General features: G+C 49.6%; 1 protein-coding gene and 1 non-coding gene across 5 annotated transcripts in view; both read right to left on the minus strand.

The window, feature by feature from the left end:
• NWD1 (NACHT and WD repeat domain containing 1) overlaps positions 1 to 17,644 on the minus strand; it is a 74,611-nt gene that overhangs the window by 48,694 nt on the left and 8,273 nt on the right. For 3 of the 4 annotated variants that reach the window (XM_058727556.1, XM_058727554.1, XM_058727555.1), the window contains 3 exons: positions 17,425 to 17,541; positions 11,872 to 12,169; positions 5,243 to 6,515 (listed from right to left, as the gene is read on the minus strand). In XM_058727556.1, coding sequence (XP_058583539.1) covers positions 5,243 to 6,515; positions 11,872 to 12,169; positions 17,425 to 17,541 — 1,688 coding nt within the window. Of the gene's footprint in view, positions 1 to 5,242; positions 6,516 to 11,871; positions 12,170 to 17,424; positions 17,542 to 17,644 lie in introns of those variants that run through there. The other variant, XM_058727557.1, reaches the window with a different exon arrangement.
• Positions 11,019 to 11,103, minus strand: TRNAR-UCG (transfer RNA arginine (anticodon UCG)). The gene has a single exon. It is a non-coding gene; the product is annotated as a tRNA-Arg (tRNA).

The raw sequence follows: 17,644 nt of genomic DNA on the forward strand, positions 1-17,644 counted from the left end.
TTAGGTCGTGATCTTATGGTTGTGGGATCGAGTCCCACATTGGGCTCTGGGTTGACAGCGTGGAGCCTGCATGGGATTCTCTCTCTCCCTCTCCCTCTCCCCCTCTCCTGCTCTCTCTCTCTCCCTCTCAAAAAAAAAAACATTAAAAACAAGAGAGACAGATGGAAACAGACAGCAGACAGGGTCTCTCTCATGCTAAGGCAGGGTTTCTTGCCCCATCACTGCCGACACCGGGGACTCCATCATCGTCTGCGGTGGGGACCGTCCTGTGCACTGCAGGGTGCTGAGTGGCATCCCTGGTCTCCACTCACTCGATGCCAGTAGCTCTCCCCGCCAAGTTATGACAACCAGAAATGTCCCTGCACATGGCCCAGTGTCCCCTGGGGGCAGAATCTCCCCAGAATCTCCACTGGTCTAGAAGGACTCAGCTCTGATCCAAGGGCCAGGCTCTCAACCATCACAGCACACTGGCCTGTTTTCATGCAGTGAGAGGTCCTAAAATCACAGCCCCGGCAGGCACCCTCCCTCCATAAACCTCCTGCCCCTGGGACGGCAGGTCCTACACCCCACAGGGCTTTGCTAATTAGGCCAGACGTGGGGCCAAGCAGGCCGATTATTTCTGTCTCCCCAGATTTTGGAATCAGGACTCCAGAAGGAGCCAGTATGATGCTGCCAGTTCTCTAAGATGGGAGCTAATGATGCCAATGGAAGCTTGAGGCAAGCGAAAGTTCTGGGGAGGGGGCGGGGTGGGGGGGAGAAGGACAAAGGAAGAGTCCAGAACAGAAGCCAATGGGCAGAGAAGACCCAGAGGTCCGTTCTGTCTCTCATGGCTTTCTGGTTCCCATGACAACCCACCTCCTCCGTGTAGACTGCTGTGTCAGGTTGGCCTGGTGGCCCACCACTTATTTCTGGAACATTCCCCAGTCTGTCTTTGTACTCTTTTTTTCAACTTTTTTTTTTTTTTTTTTTTTTGGGACAGAGAGAGACAGAGCATGAACGGGGGAGGGGCAGAGAGAGAGGGAGACACAGAATCGGAAACAGGCTCCAGGCTCCGAGCTGTCAGCCCAGCGCCTGACGCGGGGCTCAAACTCACGGACTGCGAGATCGTGACCTGGCTGAAGTCGGACGCTTAACCGACTGCGCCACCCAGGCGCCCCTGTCTTTGTACTCTTATAGAAGCAGGCCCAGCCTCCACTCTGCTGGGGCGGGGGGGTGGGGGGGAGGGTGGCAAGCACCCGTCACAAAATCTGGGGTGTGACATGAAAGCTGGGATTTGCCCCACTGGAGTTGGAAATTGGGTGGCCCTGGATTCCCTGAGCTCTTCCCGTGGCCTTATAAAGCCCTATTTCTTACACATTAGCAAGAGTGGGATTCTGTGCCTGGCAAAGAAACGAGCAGACCCTCACTGGTCTGATCACTGCCATCTTGACTGATTTGGGGCAAAGGGCAAACAAAGGTCTAGAAGAAAAAATTGCCCAGGAAACTGAAGAGGGGAGACCTCTCTGTCCGGCACTTCTGACGGTGGGCTTGAGTGTTTCCGACGGCCGTTTGCATCAAGGCAAAGCTTTCTGCTTGTGTGTCTGCCAGTTGGCCTCTGTTCTACTCTCCTGGGGGCTGGAGTCTGGCTGCTGGGTGCGTGTGACAGACATACTCCTCTGTCCTGCTCTTGACCATCATGACATCACAGTGTGCAGCCCTGAGACTTTCCGCCTTTAAGCATTCTGTCCTTCAAACTCCAGAAACACATTGAATTGGATTTTCCTATTTGCTTTCTTGTGGATTCCCATGCCACAAGCTTGGGATTAAGGGTAGATGCATGCTGGTAGTCAATCCCTCAGAGCATTTGGCTGTAAAAAGGTTTTTCTGAGATCTCCCCATGTATTGCTTATTAAATACAGAGAGGAGCTTGCAAATTTACAATGGGAAAGATAATCCGTGCCCAAGAAGGGCTGAGTATCTCTCAGGTTGAACCTGAATGTAATCACGAGGAAACATCAGACCAAGCCAGGTGGAGGAACACGCTACAAACTGCCCCAGCTCAGGTGTGGTCCCTGGACCAGCAGCTTCAGCGTCGCCAGGGAGAAACGCAGGATTCCAGGCCCAGGCCCCACCCCAGACCTGCTATATCAAATTCTTTCTGCGAAAACAAGGACCAAGATGCCTATCCCCCGTTGAGGGTGGAGGAGCGCTGATCTACAAAACAACTGACCTGGACTCTTCAAAAGGACAAAGACTGATGGTGGAATGTTCCAAATTAAAGGAGACCAAAGAATCTTGACGACTAAGTGCAACACAGGATCCTGGTTGGGATCCTGGATTGGGGACAAGGTGGGGGGGGGAGCTATAGAGGACATTTTTTAGACAGTTGGCAAATTTTCATTATAAACTGTGTATTAAATAATATAATTGCATCTATGATACACTTCCTGAATCTTGTAATTGTCCTGTGGTGACATGGGGTTCTGGCTGTCCTTGTTCTTAAGAAATACGTGAAATATTTAAGGGTAAAGGGATATTATGCCTGTAATGAATTCTCAAATGGCTCAGGGAAAAAACTCTGTGTGTGTGTGGGTGTATATGTGTGTAGATAGATAGATACAGAGATAGATAGATACGGAGATAGATACTGAGTTAGATACTGAGATAGATAGGTAGATATAATAGATAGATAGATAGATAGATAGATAGATAGATAGATAGATAGGGAGATAGACACATGGATAGATAGATAGATAGACACATGAGGGATGGATAGATAGATGCACGGAGGGATAGATAGATAGATAGATAGATAGATGATAGATAGACGTACAGATAGATAGATAGATAGATGCATAGATAGATAGATGCATGGATAGATAGATAGATAGATAGATAGATGCATTGCATGGATAGATAGATACATGGATGGATAGATAGATAGATAGACAGACACATGGATGGATAGATAGACACACGGACGGATGGATAGATAGATAGACGCATGGATAGATAGATAGATAGATAGATAGATAGATAGATGATAGACGCCTGGATGGATGGATAGATAGATAGACACACAGATGGATAGATAGATAGATAGATAGATGCATGGATAGATAGGTAGGTAGATAGATAGATAGATGACACATGGACGGATAGATAGATAGATAGATAGATAGACACATGGACAGATAGATAGACAGACACATGGACGGATAGATAGATGATAGATAGATAGATAGATAGATACATGGACGGATAGATAGATGCATGGACGGATAGATAGATGATAGATAGAGAGATAGATAGACACATGGACGGATAGATAGATGATAGATAGATGCATGGACGGATGGATGGATAGATAGATAGATAGATGCATTGCATGGATAGATAGATACATGGATGGATAGATAGACAAATGAACAGATAGATGATAGATAGATAGACAGATAGATAGATACATGGACGGATAGATAGACGCATGGACGGATAGATAGATGATAGATAGATAGATAGATAGATAGACACATGGACGGATAGATAGATGATAGATAGACGCATGGATGGATGGATGGATAGATAGATGCATTGCATGGATAGATACATGGATGGATAGATAGATAGATAGATAGATAGATAGATAGATAGATAGACAGACACATGGACGGATGGATAGACACATGGATGGATGGATAGATAGACACATGGATAGATAGATAGATAGATAGATAGATAGATAGATATGCATGGATAGATAGATAGATAGATAGATAGACACATGGACGGATAGATAGACACATGGACGGATAGATAGACACATGGACGGATAGATAGATGATAGATAGATAGATAGATAGATAGACAGACAAACACATGGACAGATAGATAGACACATGGACAGATAGATAGACACATGGACAGATAGATAGATAGATAGATAGATAGATAGATAGATAGATGATAGATAGATAGTAAGCTAGAGGAAGAGAGGAAGGGAGACAGGGAGAGAGAAAGTTGATGTGGCAAATCTGTGGTTCTGGGGGAAGGGCATACAGCAGTAGTTCTCAACTAGGGCCTATTCTGCCTGCAGGGGACTCTTGGCAATACTCTGAGACATTTTTGGTTGTCACAGCTGGGGGGCACTACTAGTATCCAAGGTCAAGGCCAGGAATGCTGCGCAGCTTCCTATGGTGTATAGGACGGCCCCCACATACCGATGATGCAGCCCCAAATATCAGCAGTGCCAAGACTGAGAAACCCTGATGTGTGGGCATTTTTTGCACTGTTTTGTACTACGGGAATTTCTCTACCAGTCTATAATTTCAACGTATTTCAAAGTAAAAACGTACGAAAGAAATACCATAGGCAGATCCATGGAGACAGGAAGCAGGTAGGTGGCTGCCAGGGGCTGGGGCTGGGGAGTGACTGCTAATGGGGGTGGGGTTTCCCTTTGAGGTGGTGGAAATGTTCTGGAGATGGATAGTGGTTGCACCACACTGTGAACGTCCTAAATGCCACTGAACTCTTGTACACGTTACAAGAGTGAACTTTAGGGGCCCCTCAGTGGCTCCATCGGTTGAGTGTCCAACTCTTGGTTTCGGCTCAAGTCATGATCTCACAGTTGGTGAGTTCGAGCCCCACATTGGGGTCTATGCTGGCAGCACAGAGCCTGCTTGGGATTCTCTCTTTCCCTCTTTCTCTCTGCCCCTCCCTCCCTCACTCGTGTGTATGCATATGCTCTCTCTCTCTCTCTCTCAAAATAAATAAACTAAAAAAACCCCAAAAACCTGTGAACATTTTAATACATGAATTGCGCTGGGTTGAAGAGTGTCCCCAAGTTCATGCCCACCTAGAGCCCGTGAACAGGACCTTATTTGAAAACAGTCTGTAGAGAAGGAATGAACATACAGTGCGGTCGTACGAGATCAGAGTGGGCCCTGAGCCCGTGAGTGGTGTCCTTACAGGAAGAGGAAAAGTCACACAGAAAGACACCCAGGGAGGAGGCCCCGAGAAGGCGGAGGCAGAGGTTGGCACGATGCGTCTACAGGCCACGGGTTGCTGGCAACACCAGGAACTAAGAGAAGAGCCCAGAACGGATTCTCCCCTGGCGCCCTCAGAGGGGGCGCGGCCCTGCTGACGCCTGGACTTCACACTCTGGCCTCCGGAACTGTGAGGGCGCAAATCCCTGCTCTAAGCCATCAGAAGCCATGCATTCTGTGTCAATAACTAAACAAAGGCGTAAACAACAGAGACTTACCGGGAAGACGCGATGTAGCCCAGCACGTGGGCCACCAGGACCTGCCCGTGTGTCTGCTCCAGGCGGGCACACAGTTGGTGCATGGCTTCCTTGGCAGTGGAGGCCAGGGGGGCAGGTATGGTGAAGGAGGCCCATTTCCGGGCCTCCTCGAAGGCCAGCCTCAGCCGCCCTGGGTGCCCGCACTCTGGGAGGCTGGCCCAGAGCAGTTCCCTCTGCCCTGGGCTCAGCGTCCTCCTCGAGGCGGCCAGCAGGAGCTGGATCATCTCTTGCCCTTGGTTTCCGGAGAGGGGTTTCACCTCCCAGTAGGCCTCCGGGTCCGTCAGCGTCTGTCGCACGGTGTCTAGAATCCCCTGCCGCCCTGAGCAGGCTGAGAGGATAAGGTGGATCCTCGGGGGGCATTTGGGAGGCAGCCAGGGGACCCTCCGGGCGCGGCAGATGGAATCCACATCGTCCATGGAATCCAACAGGATCACAAGGGACTCGAAGTTGCGGCAGGAGACGGTGTGGAGGAGGGTGTGGAAAAACTGGACCACCCTCGCGTGGGCCTCCAGGACCTGGGCAGGGGGCAGGGGCAACCCGTAGGCCAGGCACACCTGGGCGCAGATGCTCTGGAGCAGGCCTCGGGCGTCGGAGCTCATCTGTGACGCTCCCAGAAGCCGCAGGACAGTCACCGTCTTGCGGCCAAGCAGGCCTGGCATTTGTTCCGCCAGTTTGCACATCAGAGCTGTCTTTCCGATGCCTGGGGGTCCAAAGAGCACCAGGGGAGAGTGGGGGTGGCTGTCGCTCTGCTGGAGCCGCTGCCCCAGCTGGGCCAGGAGCTCCTGGCGCCCACAGAAAGTCCGATTGGCCTCGGCACTCAGCCCCAGGTGGTGGCGGATCTCCTGGTAGAGCCACGCCAACTCCTGCCTGCCCGCCTCCAGCTCCCGGAGGTGCTCCAGGACCTGGTGGCTAGCCCTGGCCGCAAACTGCTCCCCCAGCTCCCTCAGGTACCGAGCATGAGCCTTGTTTTTAGGGTTCACCAGGTCTCGGCTCCACGGCAGGTGGTGAGCCCTGAGAACTCCCGGTTGCACGTTGGCAATGCGTCCTTTGAGGCCACGGAGAAGGTTCTGGGCGTCTGTGTCCAGGCAGCCATCTGGGAGCCGGTCTACCATCTTGAGGGCGCAGTCTTCCAGGATGTGTTTGTTGAGGTCTTGGATCTCTCTCAAGAAGATGGTTGCCCCCCGGTCTCCATCCGTCAAGCTCAACAGGCCCCGGTCTATCTCCCACTCGATGACTGAAAAAGTGGGGGAGATGGGAAGAGAGCATGGTCATCATTGTGTGATCAGCTGGCCTGAGTGGAGACACTTGAGAGACATATTCAGGGGGTACGGATATTGATTCTCACACTTAACGTGTGCCGGAGTCACCTGGCGTAACCATAGATAATATGGTTACTAATGCCCTCAAATGTGTTCCAATAAAACTTTATTTACAAAAACAAGCAGTGGGCCAAATTTGGCCAGAGGACTATAGTTTGCCAAAGTTTCCCGGGGGCTCAAAAAACCCATACGGCTGGGGTCTGCCTCCAGAAGTTCTGATTCAGCAGGTTCAGGTGGGGCCCACGAGCTCACATTTCCAAAAAGCTCCCAGGTGATGCTAAGACTGCTGGTCCGGGGCTCGCACCAAGAATAGTGCTGATTTAGTCATTATTTTTGTTGTTGTTGTTTATTTATTTTTGAGAGAGAGAGAGGGCATGAGCAGGGGAGGGGCAGAGAGAGGGAGACACACAATCCGAAGCAGGCTCCAGGCTCCGAGCTGTCAGCACAGAGCCCGACGCGGGGCTCGAACCCACAAACCGTGAGATCGTGACCTGAGCTGAAGTCAGACACTTAACCGACTGAGCCACTCAGGTGTCCCTGATTTAGTCATTATTAATCAAAGAAAACCTTGGTGTAGGCAGCACAGAGATCGTATGTGACAAGTGGCCCGACTATAAAACAATACCATCACACTCACAAAGTTAAATATGGGGTTTCTGTAGGAATCCCACTCCTGTGTAGAGACCCAAAAGAGCTGAAAGCACAAACAGGCACATGTACACCCATGCTCACAGCAATATTATTCACATTTCGGGAGCTCCCACTTGTGTCAGCCTCTACTGTCCATGCCGGGGCGTCTCGCAGTGAGGAAAATGCATAAAGGTCTCCGTTGCCTTTGTGGAGTGGTATTCCAATCTTAGTGAAAAAATGGACACGTAACGGATAGACTGACAAATGAGAACATCTGTCTATCCTGGGCCGAGAGGGGCAGGCAGGGCATTCGAGGCTTCAGAAAGCTGCTGCAAAGCCACGGAGGCCAGGGAGAAAGTTTTTCATGAGCCGGGAGGCTGAGAGCAAACGTCAGCATGCTTTCCTGTAAAGGGTCAGAGAGTAAATATTTTAGGCTTCACAGGTCGGATGGCTTCTGCCGCGACGATTCCACTCTGCTGTTGTAATGTGAAAACAGCCACGACGACATGCAGAAACTAAGTTGAGTGTGTTCCAATAAAACTTTATTTACAAAAACAAGTGGGCGGGCCAAATTTTGCCTTTGGGCCATGGTTTGCCGACCCCGGTCCCAGAGCTTGCAGCAGCTGCCCCAGGACCCGTATTTTCCAGAGCCAAGAGCAGACACTGATTTCTCCTTGGAGGCCGTTGTTTTGAAACTGCACTCAGACCCGAGGAGTTATTTTTTAAGCCGCCTTGGGCTCAGCAGAGGCTCCCAGGTCTCTGCAGCTGAGTGAGTCAGGCCCTTGGAGACAGCACGCAGTCTCAGAGCCAGAGACAAGAGCCACTCAAAAGTCCTCCTTGGAGGGACACCACTCCCCTCTCCCCTCAGCCCTGTGAATGGAGGTCAGGGGCAAAGGCAACTACCAGTCCGGAAATGGGATCCTTCTGGGACACATTTCAGCAGCAGTCAATCCCAGACCGTCTGCTGTGCCACCTGTGGGCTGTGTGACCTTGGTCAACTCACGGCACCTCACCTGTAACGTGGATGCACTAGCTTACCCTTGATGAGGCTGTTGTCAGGAATTTCTCTGAAATAATTGGAAAGCTGAGCACCTTACGCTAAAGCAACAAAGCCAATCTCAACAGGCTGTGGGCTGTGTGATCCCATTCTCTAACACCGATGAAGTGACAAATTATAGAGACAGAAATGGATTAGCGGTTGCCAGGGGCTGGGGGTTGAGAGGAGGGGCGAGTGTGATTCTAGAAGGGGTAGTGGCGGAGACGGGGTGGCTCAGTCAGGTGAGAGTCCGACTCTTGATTTCGGCGTGGGTCACGATCTCACGGCTCATGAGTTCGAGCCCCGCGTCATCTCCGTGCCGACAGCTCAGAGCCTGGAGCCTGCTTTGGATTCTGTGTCTCCCTCTCTCTCTGTCCCTGTCTCTGTGTCTCTCAAAAATAAACACTTAGGGGCGCCTGGGTGGCACAGCCGGTTAAGCGTCCGACTTCAGCCAGGTCACGATCTCGCGGTCCGTGAGTTCGAGCCCCGCGTCGGGCTCTGGGCTGATGGCTCGGAGCCTGGAGCCTGTTTCCGCTTCTGTGTCTCCCTCTCTCTCTGCCCCTCCCCCGTTCATGCTCTGTCTCTCTCTGTCCCAAAAATAAAATAAAAAATAAAAATAAAAAAAAATAAAAAATAAAAATAAACACTTAAAAACTAATAAATAAATCAGCTTAAACAAGTAACAATAAACCAAAGGGTAGTGGGAGGGACCTTTGCAGTGAGGAAACAGTCCTGCGTATTGACTGGGGCAGGTACTCAAAGCTACACAGGTGATATAATTTCTTAAGACAAAAGACATGTGCACACGTGCACACGCATAAATGCACGTCTGTAAAAGTGATGCTTTTTCTGGTTGTCAAAATGTCCACTTCTTGGTCGTCATATTGTACCTTAGTTTTGCAAGGTGTTAACTTTGGGGGAAACTGGGTAAAGGATCCAGGGAGCTACTTCCTGCCTTTTTTTTTTTTTTTTTTTTTGCAACTTCCTGTGGCTCTCTACTTCAAAATAAAAAAGATGGAAAGAGGAAAGCTGCGCAAGGTGCCTGGAAATATGCTGGGAAGACGCTGGTGCGAACATGCATTTGTGCTTTCTGCTACTTTCAAGGAGTTTCTATTTATTCTTTCAAGCGGAGATTCCTTAAAAAATTTTTTTTTAATGTTTATTTATTTTGAAGGGAGGGAGAGCACAAGTGGGGGGAAAGGAAGAGAGAGAGGGAGAGAGAGAATCCCAAGCAGGCTCTGAGCTGTGAGCACAGAGCCAGATGCAGGGCTCCATCTCACGAGCTACGAGATCATGACCTGAGCTGAAAACTGAGAGTTGGACGCTTAACCGACTGAGCCGCCCAGGCACCCACCCCTCAAGTGGAAATTCTTAATGGGCTAGGTTTGACTGAATGAGATCATGGCTGGGGCGAGACCAGGGGACAAGATCCCCACCACAGCTCTGTAATGTACTACCTCTGACTAGTTCCATTTTACAGATGAGGAAACTGAGGCTGCGAACCTGCTAGAAGTCGATACAGCTGGGAAAGGACAAGGCTGAACTGCAAGTCCGGGCCCACCCCGAAGCAGAGACCCCAGACGCTGATTACAGTCCCAATGGTAGATATCTCTATGAAAGCAATTAGCGTATTTGTCTTCGAGTCATAGAGCAAGCGATAGCCACACAGTAAGTGCTCAATAAACAGTAGCCATTAACATTATTATTCACATAAATGGCGTATTCAAAATTGATACGTCATTGCTAGTCTTAACTAAAGTATCAGGTTAGCATCACCTGTGATGTCAGGTGGGCATCAGGTACCCCTGATACGATGGGATAGGGGGATAGGTTTCCTTCCAGAAACCGATAGCCCCCGTCTAACCACGAGAAAACACCAGACAAGCCCAGATTGAGGGGCATTCTGCAAAAGATGTGGCCAGCGCTCCTCACAATGGTCAAGGTCATCAAAAACAAGGAAAGGCTGAGAAACTGTCACAGTCCAGAGGAAACTGACATGTGACACGTGTCCCTGGATGGGATCCTGGGACAGAAAAACATTAATGGGAAAACTGAGGAAATCTACGTAGAGTCTGGAGACTAGCTAATCGTCATGTACCGATGTTAACTTCTTAGTTCCTGCAAATGTACTGTGGTCACATAAGATGTTAACTTATCTGTGTGAAGAACATGCAGAGACCCTGTACTATTTTTGTAGCTTCATAACACTGTAATTTTCCTGAAAATCTAAAATTACACCCATATTAAAAGTTTATTTTCAAGGGGCGCCTGCATGGCTCAGTTGGTTAAGTGTCCGACCCTTGATCTCAGCTCAGGTCACGATCTCGGCTCGTGGGTTTGAACCCTGCATGGGGGGCTCTGCACTGACAGCATGGAGGCTGCTTGGGGTTCTCTTTCCTCCTCTCTCCCTGCCCCTACCTGACTCTCTCTCTCTCTTTCGAAATAAATAAATAAACTTAAAAAAAAGTTTATTTTTAAAAATGGACATGTCATTACTAGAATTAATATAATATATTGTCATCAATAGAGTTTAGTAAAATTAAAATACTGTTAACATAAATTACTGTATTCAATATATGTAAACAAATCAATATATTTAATATGTTCATGATATAATTCCACATATTTAAATTTTTTTAATGTTTTATTTATTTTTGAGAGAGAGAGAGACAGAGCATGAGCAGAGGAGGGGCAGAGAGAGAGGGAGACACAGAATCCGAAGCAGGCTCCAGGCTCCGAGCCGTCAGCACAGAGCCCGACGTGGGGCTCGAACCCACGGACCGCGAGATCGTGACCTGAGCCGAAGTCAGACGCTTAACCGACTGAGCCACCCGGGCGCCCCTAAATCCATATATTTAATATGTGGATAAAATGAGTTCATGTTTTTAATATTTTTAGTACGAGAAATTGACATGCTTAATAGTCGTGGTGCTGTAAATGGACACATCTGACCCGTAATAAAACCTGTTTCTTGCTGACAGAAAACAGCGGGAAATGGCTTGTAAAAACGTTACATTTTTACAAAAACCTTCCTGGTAGCCAGTGCAGAGTATAGAAGAACCAGAGGGGGAGGCTAGAGGTGAGAAGTAAGGGGCCAACCGGGAGCGAAGTGATAGACTCTGGTCAAATCCCTATCCCCCACCTCAGGCAAAGGAGACCCCTTCCTGTGCCTCGGTTTCCAGCTCTGAGGCAGGTGTAGGGAGGCTGGAGGACCCAGTCTCCCCAGCAGGGGCTGGCTCTTGGGCTAAAATTAGGTGACCCACAGTTTCACATCTTCCAGGACTATCTGGGTTCAGCCCTGAAAGTCTCGGACAGACCAGGATAGCAAGTCATTTCAGAAGCCTTCCCCCAGGGCCAGGAGCCTCCCTGGGAGAAGGAGCTGGAGGAGGAGAGGAAAGGAGGGTCCTAAGAGGCAGAGAATTAACCAGAACATGGCTGCACTCTTGGATCAGTCAAATAACCCCTTCCAGAACCAGGGATCCAGGAGTTAGGCTGGTTTGACATTTACAGAGGTACGGGCTGTGGTGTTGGGACAGTATGCAATGAGCGAGTTTGAACATGGGGCATCTCCTGTGGACCCTGAGGGGGCGTCCCAGTGGCCTCACCTGACCAGCAATAGCGATGCCACTGCTCCTGGGTGATGAGGCCCAGCCTCCGGGCCTCCTGGGCTCCAGAGCGTAGCACTGAGGTCAGCGTGGCCTCTTCGGGCCCACAGGCCTCCGAGGTGCCCAGGGCCTGCAGCAGGTAGGCGGGGGGCACGGCGTTCTCGTCCCTCCGGAAGTGTTGAGCTACCAACTCCAGGTCGCGTGGCTTGGAGGTCAGCTGGGCCCTCAGAGCCTCCCACTCCTTCTCCTCGATCAGCGTGGGGACTGGACAGGGGCCGTACTGGTCACCGAGAAGGGCCTGGCAGAGAGAGGGGCACGCGTTCAACCCTCGGCATGGGCACTTAGCTCGGTGGCCCTGGGTGAGACACACTGAGCCCCCCAAGATGGGCCTGGCTGTGGTGCCACGGCGATAAGTCCAGTAAGAGGTGCAGGCAGAGCCTTAGAGCACCTGCATGTGAGGGTACCTGAGACGTGGGACATCCAGCAGGTAAATTTTGAATCTGATCCCGTGTCAGCCATCATGGAATCTTTTGCCTGGAAAAACCCTCTGTGGGGGGTGCCCGGGTGGCTCAGTCGGTTAAGCACCCAACTCTTGATTTCGGCTCAGGTCATGATCTCACGGTTTGTGGGACCGAGCCCCGTGTCAGGCTCTGCACTGACAGCATGGAGGCTGCTTGCGATTCTCTCTCTCGCTCCCTCTCTCTCTGCCTCTCTCCCGCTCACACACTCTTTCTCTCTCTCTCAAAATGAATGAATAAACATAAAAAAAGAAAGAAAACCCTCTGTGGGAGCTAAACAATGGCCCCCAAAGATATCCAACCCTAATCCCTGGACCCCGTGAATGCACCTTGTATGGAAAAGGGCTGTGATGGTTAATTTCAGGTGTCAGTTTGACTGGGCTAAGGGATACCCAGATAGCTGGTCAAATATGATTTCTGAGTGTGTCCGGGGTGGTGTCTCTGGAGGAGACTGAATTGGTGAAACGGGCGAAACAGATGGCCGTCCCCAACACCTCATCCCGTCCACCAAGGGCCCAAATATGACCAAAAAAAAAAAAAAAAAAAAAAAAAAGGGAGGAAAGGTTTCCCTCTCTCTGCCTGAGCTGAGACATCCTTCTTCCCCTGCCCGTAGATATTGGTTCTCATGCTTTTGGACTCAGATCAGGACTTGGAATCTTCAGCCCCCTGATTCTCAGGCCGCGGGCCGACAACTGAATTACGCCGCCTGCTTTTCTGGTTCGCCAGCTTGCAGATGGCAAATGGCGGGACTTCTTGGCCTCCATGACAGTGTGAGCCAGTTCTGATAAATCTCCTCTTATGTGTGTCTCTCTATATCCTATCGGTTCCATTTGTCTGGAGGATGATGGCGAACACAAAGGGCTTTGTAGATGTGAGTAAGTTGAGGATTTTGAGCTGGGGCGATTTTCCTGGGTTACCGGGGCCCCAAGTGCGATTCCAGGAGTCCTTATAAGAGACAGGCAGAGGGAGAGAAAACTACAGCTTCTTATAGGTTGGCCCTGGCTTGCCCCAGAAATAGAGCCGTGACAAAAGCTAAGATCTCCGTCGGCCCTGCCCAAAATCTCATGCTATGATGTGGTCCTGGGGGCAGATGGGTCTCAAGCGTGCAGGGTGGATCCTGTCTTTATTTAGAATTAAGGATTGAGTTGCAGAGCAAGACACAAGGAAGAGTGCGCTGGGCAGAGCACCTTGCAACCAGAGGGAACAGCATGTGCAAAGGCCCTGTGGCAGGAAGTGTGGTAAAGAGCCCAGAGAAGGAAAGCTGGGGTTGGGGAGGTACTTGAAATACCAACAAAGAGGGGCAGTGGTAAAACATAAGGCCATCCCCGTGGGCAAGATTGTGTGGGGAGTGATGTGGCCCTAAGACTTTGGTCCGAATGCTGAGAACCCCAAGAGCCCCTCTTTCTGCCCCAACAGAAGGTGCAAACTGGAATGCTAGAGAATTAGGCTAGAGGAGGCCTAGGACCTCGAGCCTCAAGTCTTGAGTTTCCTCATCATAAAATGGAAGCAATCACCCCTCCCCTCTTCACTGAGTTGTACCAGAATATTGCAGGCATGTGCACCCAGGAAACCTGGATAAATGGAGTCTGTGATGGAGGGAGGTTGAACAGGAGCCCACTCTCCAAGGGACTTTCCCGCAGTGCCAGCCTTGGAGCAGTGAGAGAAGTTGGAGAAGCCGGCCAGCCACAAGCCACTGATCCTAGGAAGGAGGCAGAGGGTGGAAAATTCTCCTGCCTGAGGGACCAGAGTCAGAACAGGAAGAGCTTGAAGGAAAAAGGCCAGGACCTACGCTGCTGGTGGCCCAGGAGAACTAAGCCTCTAAAGCAAGTACCACGGGGAGTTGACTTCTGCTATTCGTGCTGCCTAATGACTTATTTGCTAGAGAGACACCTCTCCAAGGGCCCCTGGTGCAGCCCTGATCTCCACGGGAAGACCCCCATGCGAAGCCACTGAAGGAGAATGATGCCGTGACCCTTAGGTGACAGAGGGGAGATGCTCGGTTTGGGAGGAAAGCCGGAAGTGGGTAGAGGTCACCCCGGCGGCCCAAGGATCCCTTCTGGAAGGACGAGCAAGGTCCCTAGGCCGGTTGGACCTGGGGAAAGCTCAGGGATCATCATCCCGTCCCCCATGCCACCTGGAAGCTGCGTTGTGCTTTTACTGCCTGCACCTGGGGTTGCAAAATCGAATTCCTCCTGGAGTTCTTTTTGCCCCCATCGCCCATTTCTCTTTAGGGAAAAAAAAAAAAGTTTTTCTTTTCTTTTTTTTTTTTTGAAATGCCACAAAATGATCAATCATCAGGCTCATTTGGAAAACGAAATTGGAAGATTGGTGGAGGGTGGGGAATGTATGAAGAGGGAAGGTAGACGCCTCCAAACACTAGGATGCATTTTAAGCAACGATAATTAAAGCATCGGGACTCGAAGGGCACAGACTTCCGGTTATAAGGTAAACAAGCAGCAGGGATGCAATGAATAGCCTGAGGACCATACTTAACACTGCGGCACGTGTGTTTGGAAATTGCTAAGAGGGGCGCCCGGGTGGCTCAGTCGGTTAAGCGTCCGACTTCGGCTCAGGTCATGATCTCACAGCTCGTGAGTTCAAGCCCTGCATCGGGCTCTGCTGACAGCTCAGAGCCTGGAGCCTGCTTCAGATTCTGTCTCCCTCTCTCTCTGCCCCTTCCCCACGCTCATTGTCTCTCTCTCTCAAAAATAAACATTAAAAAACTTTTTTTAATTTAAAAAATTGAAAAAAAAGAAAGTTGCTAAGAGAGTAGATCCTACAAGTTCTCATCACAAGGATAAATAAACCATTTTTCTCTTTTTCTTTTTTCGTATCTATATAAGATGATGGATATTAATTAAACTTATTATGGTCATCATTTTACAATTTGTGTAAGTCAAGTCATTAACGCTGTACGTCTGAAACTTACAATGCTGGATGGCAGAAAATATCTCAATAAAACAGGAGAAGAAAAAAAAAAGCAGAACCAACATACAAAGAAAGGTATAGAGCAAAAGATTGAAAATGCAAGCCGGACTGTCCACATGAAACTTAACACATAACAAAGAAAGCTTCTCATATGTGTCAGCCAGGTCTTACTTAGTTTCTTTTAGGGAGATCGAATCTCTAAGGCAACGCTAGAAACTCTGGCAATGTTGGAAGTATGCTCCTCTGTGTTGTCCAATATGGTGGCCAGCCACCACATGTGGCTACTAAGCCACTGCAACGTGGCCAGTGGGACTGAGGAACTGAAATTTTAATTCAACTCAATTTTAATTTCTTTTTTTTTTAATATTTATTTATTATTTAAAAAAAAAATTTTTTTTAACGTTTATTTATTTTTGAGACAGAGAGAGACCGAGCATGAATGGGGGAGGGTCAGAGAGAGGGAAACACAGAATCTGAAACAGGCTCCAGGCTCCGAGCCGTCAGCACAGAGCCCGACGCGGGGCTCGAACTCACCGACCGCGAGATCATGACCCGAGCCGAAGTCGGCCGCCCAACTGACTGAGCCACCCAGGCGCCCCTGAATATTTATTTTTGAGAGAGAGAGAGAGAGAGAGAGAGAGAGACAGACTGCGAGTGGGGGAGGGGCAGAGAGAGTAGGAGACACAGAATTGGAAGCAGGCTCCAGGCTCTGAGCTGTCAGCACAGAACCTGACGCGGGACTCGAACTCATGAACTGTGAGATCATGCTCGGGCCGAAGTCGGACGCCTAACCCACTGAGCCACCCAGGTGCCCCAATTTTAATTTCTTCACCTTAAAGTTTGCGGCAGATGGATCATGGTTATTGCCCTAGACAGTGCCCTTCTAAAGCCAAGCAGCTCTCATATATTTCTCTTTATTTCCCTAGAAAACAGTTTTTATTTCATTGTATTTAATTTTTTTTTTTTTTAAGTAGGCTCACATGGAGCCCAATGTAAGGTTTGAACTCACAACCCTGAGATCAAGACCTGAGCTGAGATCAAGAGTCAGCTGCTTAACTGACTGAGCCACCCAGGCGCCCCCAGAAAACAGCTTTAATAATGGGGACCACCCTCTCCTACATTCTACTTTATCTCCAGGAGAGGTTCCAGAGGATTTTTCTTTTTATTTGGAATAGTTCAAAGCTTGTTTGTGACTAAGATGTCTTGGGCAAGACTTTTTCCCTCTTTACCTTTTAGGACAGAGGTTAACAAACTTTTTCTGTAAAGGGTCAGATAGTCAATCTTTTCAGCTCTGCAGACCAGGTGGCCTCTGTCACAAGTATTCAGCTCTCTGTTCGTAGCTGGAAAACGGCCCTGGATGCTACACGCCAATAAAGTTTTATTTACAAAAGCAGGCAATGGGCCGGATTTGCCCCCTAGGCTATAGTTGGCTGACCCCTGCTCTAGGATTTGAGAGCTCAAATGTCATATTTAATGTATCTGGAACGTGCTGGTGTGATAAATCAGGACCGTGGAATAACATTTGCCGATTGTAGCCTAAACCACTAATCGTGAGCTGGGGTTTATTTCAGTGACAGAGAGGGTGCTGTTGGGATGGGTAGAGAGAAAATTCCCTGCAACATGGAAAAATTGGCCCCACCTAGCACAGGAAGAAGTTTTCCCAGAGGCAGGCTCTAGATGGCGCCCCAGAGGCCATTCCCAACACCATGAGGCACAGAGGAGAAAAAAATTCCCGACATCCTGTGGGTTTCCATCCTCTGTATGGTTTTCCAGGATCCCCAGGTTCCACACGCAAAAAGTGCATGAGTTGGGAAAGCTGGGGGGAAGGTCCAGAGCAAATCCCAAGGTTCTTTTGGGCTCCAACCCTCTGCTCTCCAACTCACCTGCTGCTTCCACTTGGCTGCTAATGTCTGCATCCCAGCTAGCTCTGTGGAAGATGAGTACTGGGATCGATTAGCAATGTCTGCCATGGGCAGGCTATGGAAATTGGGTACTAGAGCAGAAGTACCATCTCTCCTCCACGGATGGGTTTGGCTAGTGAGCAGGGGCCACATACTGCTGCTGGAATGAGAAGTAAGCACCAACCCATCCCTCCCAAGAGACTCACAACAAAAGCCGGCCCTGTGGATGTTTTCCGACACCGGTCGAGTTCCTCCAAGCAGAGTTCTGTGGTCATGTGCTCAGTGGCCTCAGTGTTCCGAATACCCCACCTGAGATCGACAACCTGGAGATCACAAGCGTGGGTTTGTCAGGGAGGTGGCAGAGTGGGTGAGTTTTGTTTTTCAATTCCCTTTGACAAAGGCATAAAGTTTCTTTCAATAATTTTT

Source organism: Neofelis nebulosa, chromosome 4 (assembly GCF_028018385.1).
Source record: "Neofelis nebulosa isolate mNeoNeb1 chromosome 4, mNeoNeb1.pri, whole genome shotgun sequence".
Lineage (NCBI taxonomy): Eukaryota > Metazoa > Chordata > Mammalia > Carnivora > Felidae > Neofelis > Neofelis nebulosa.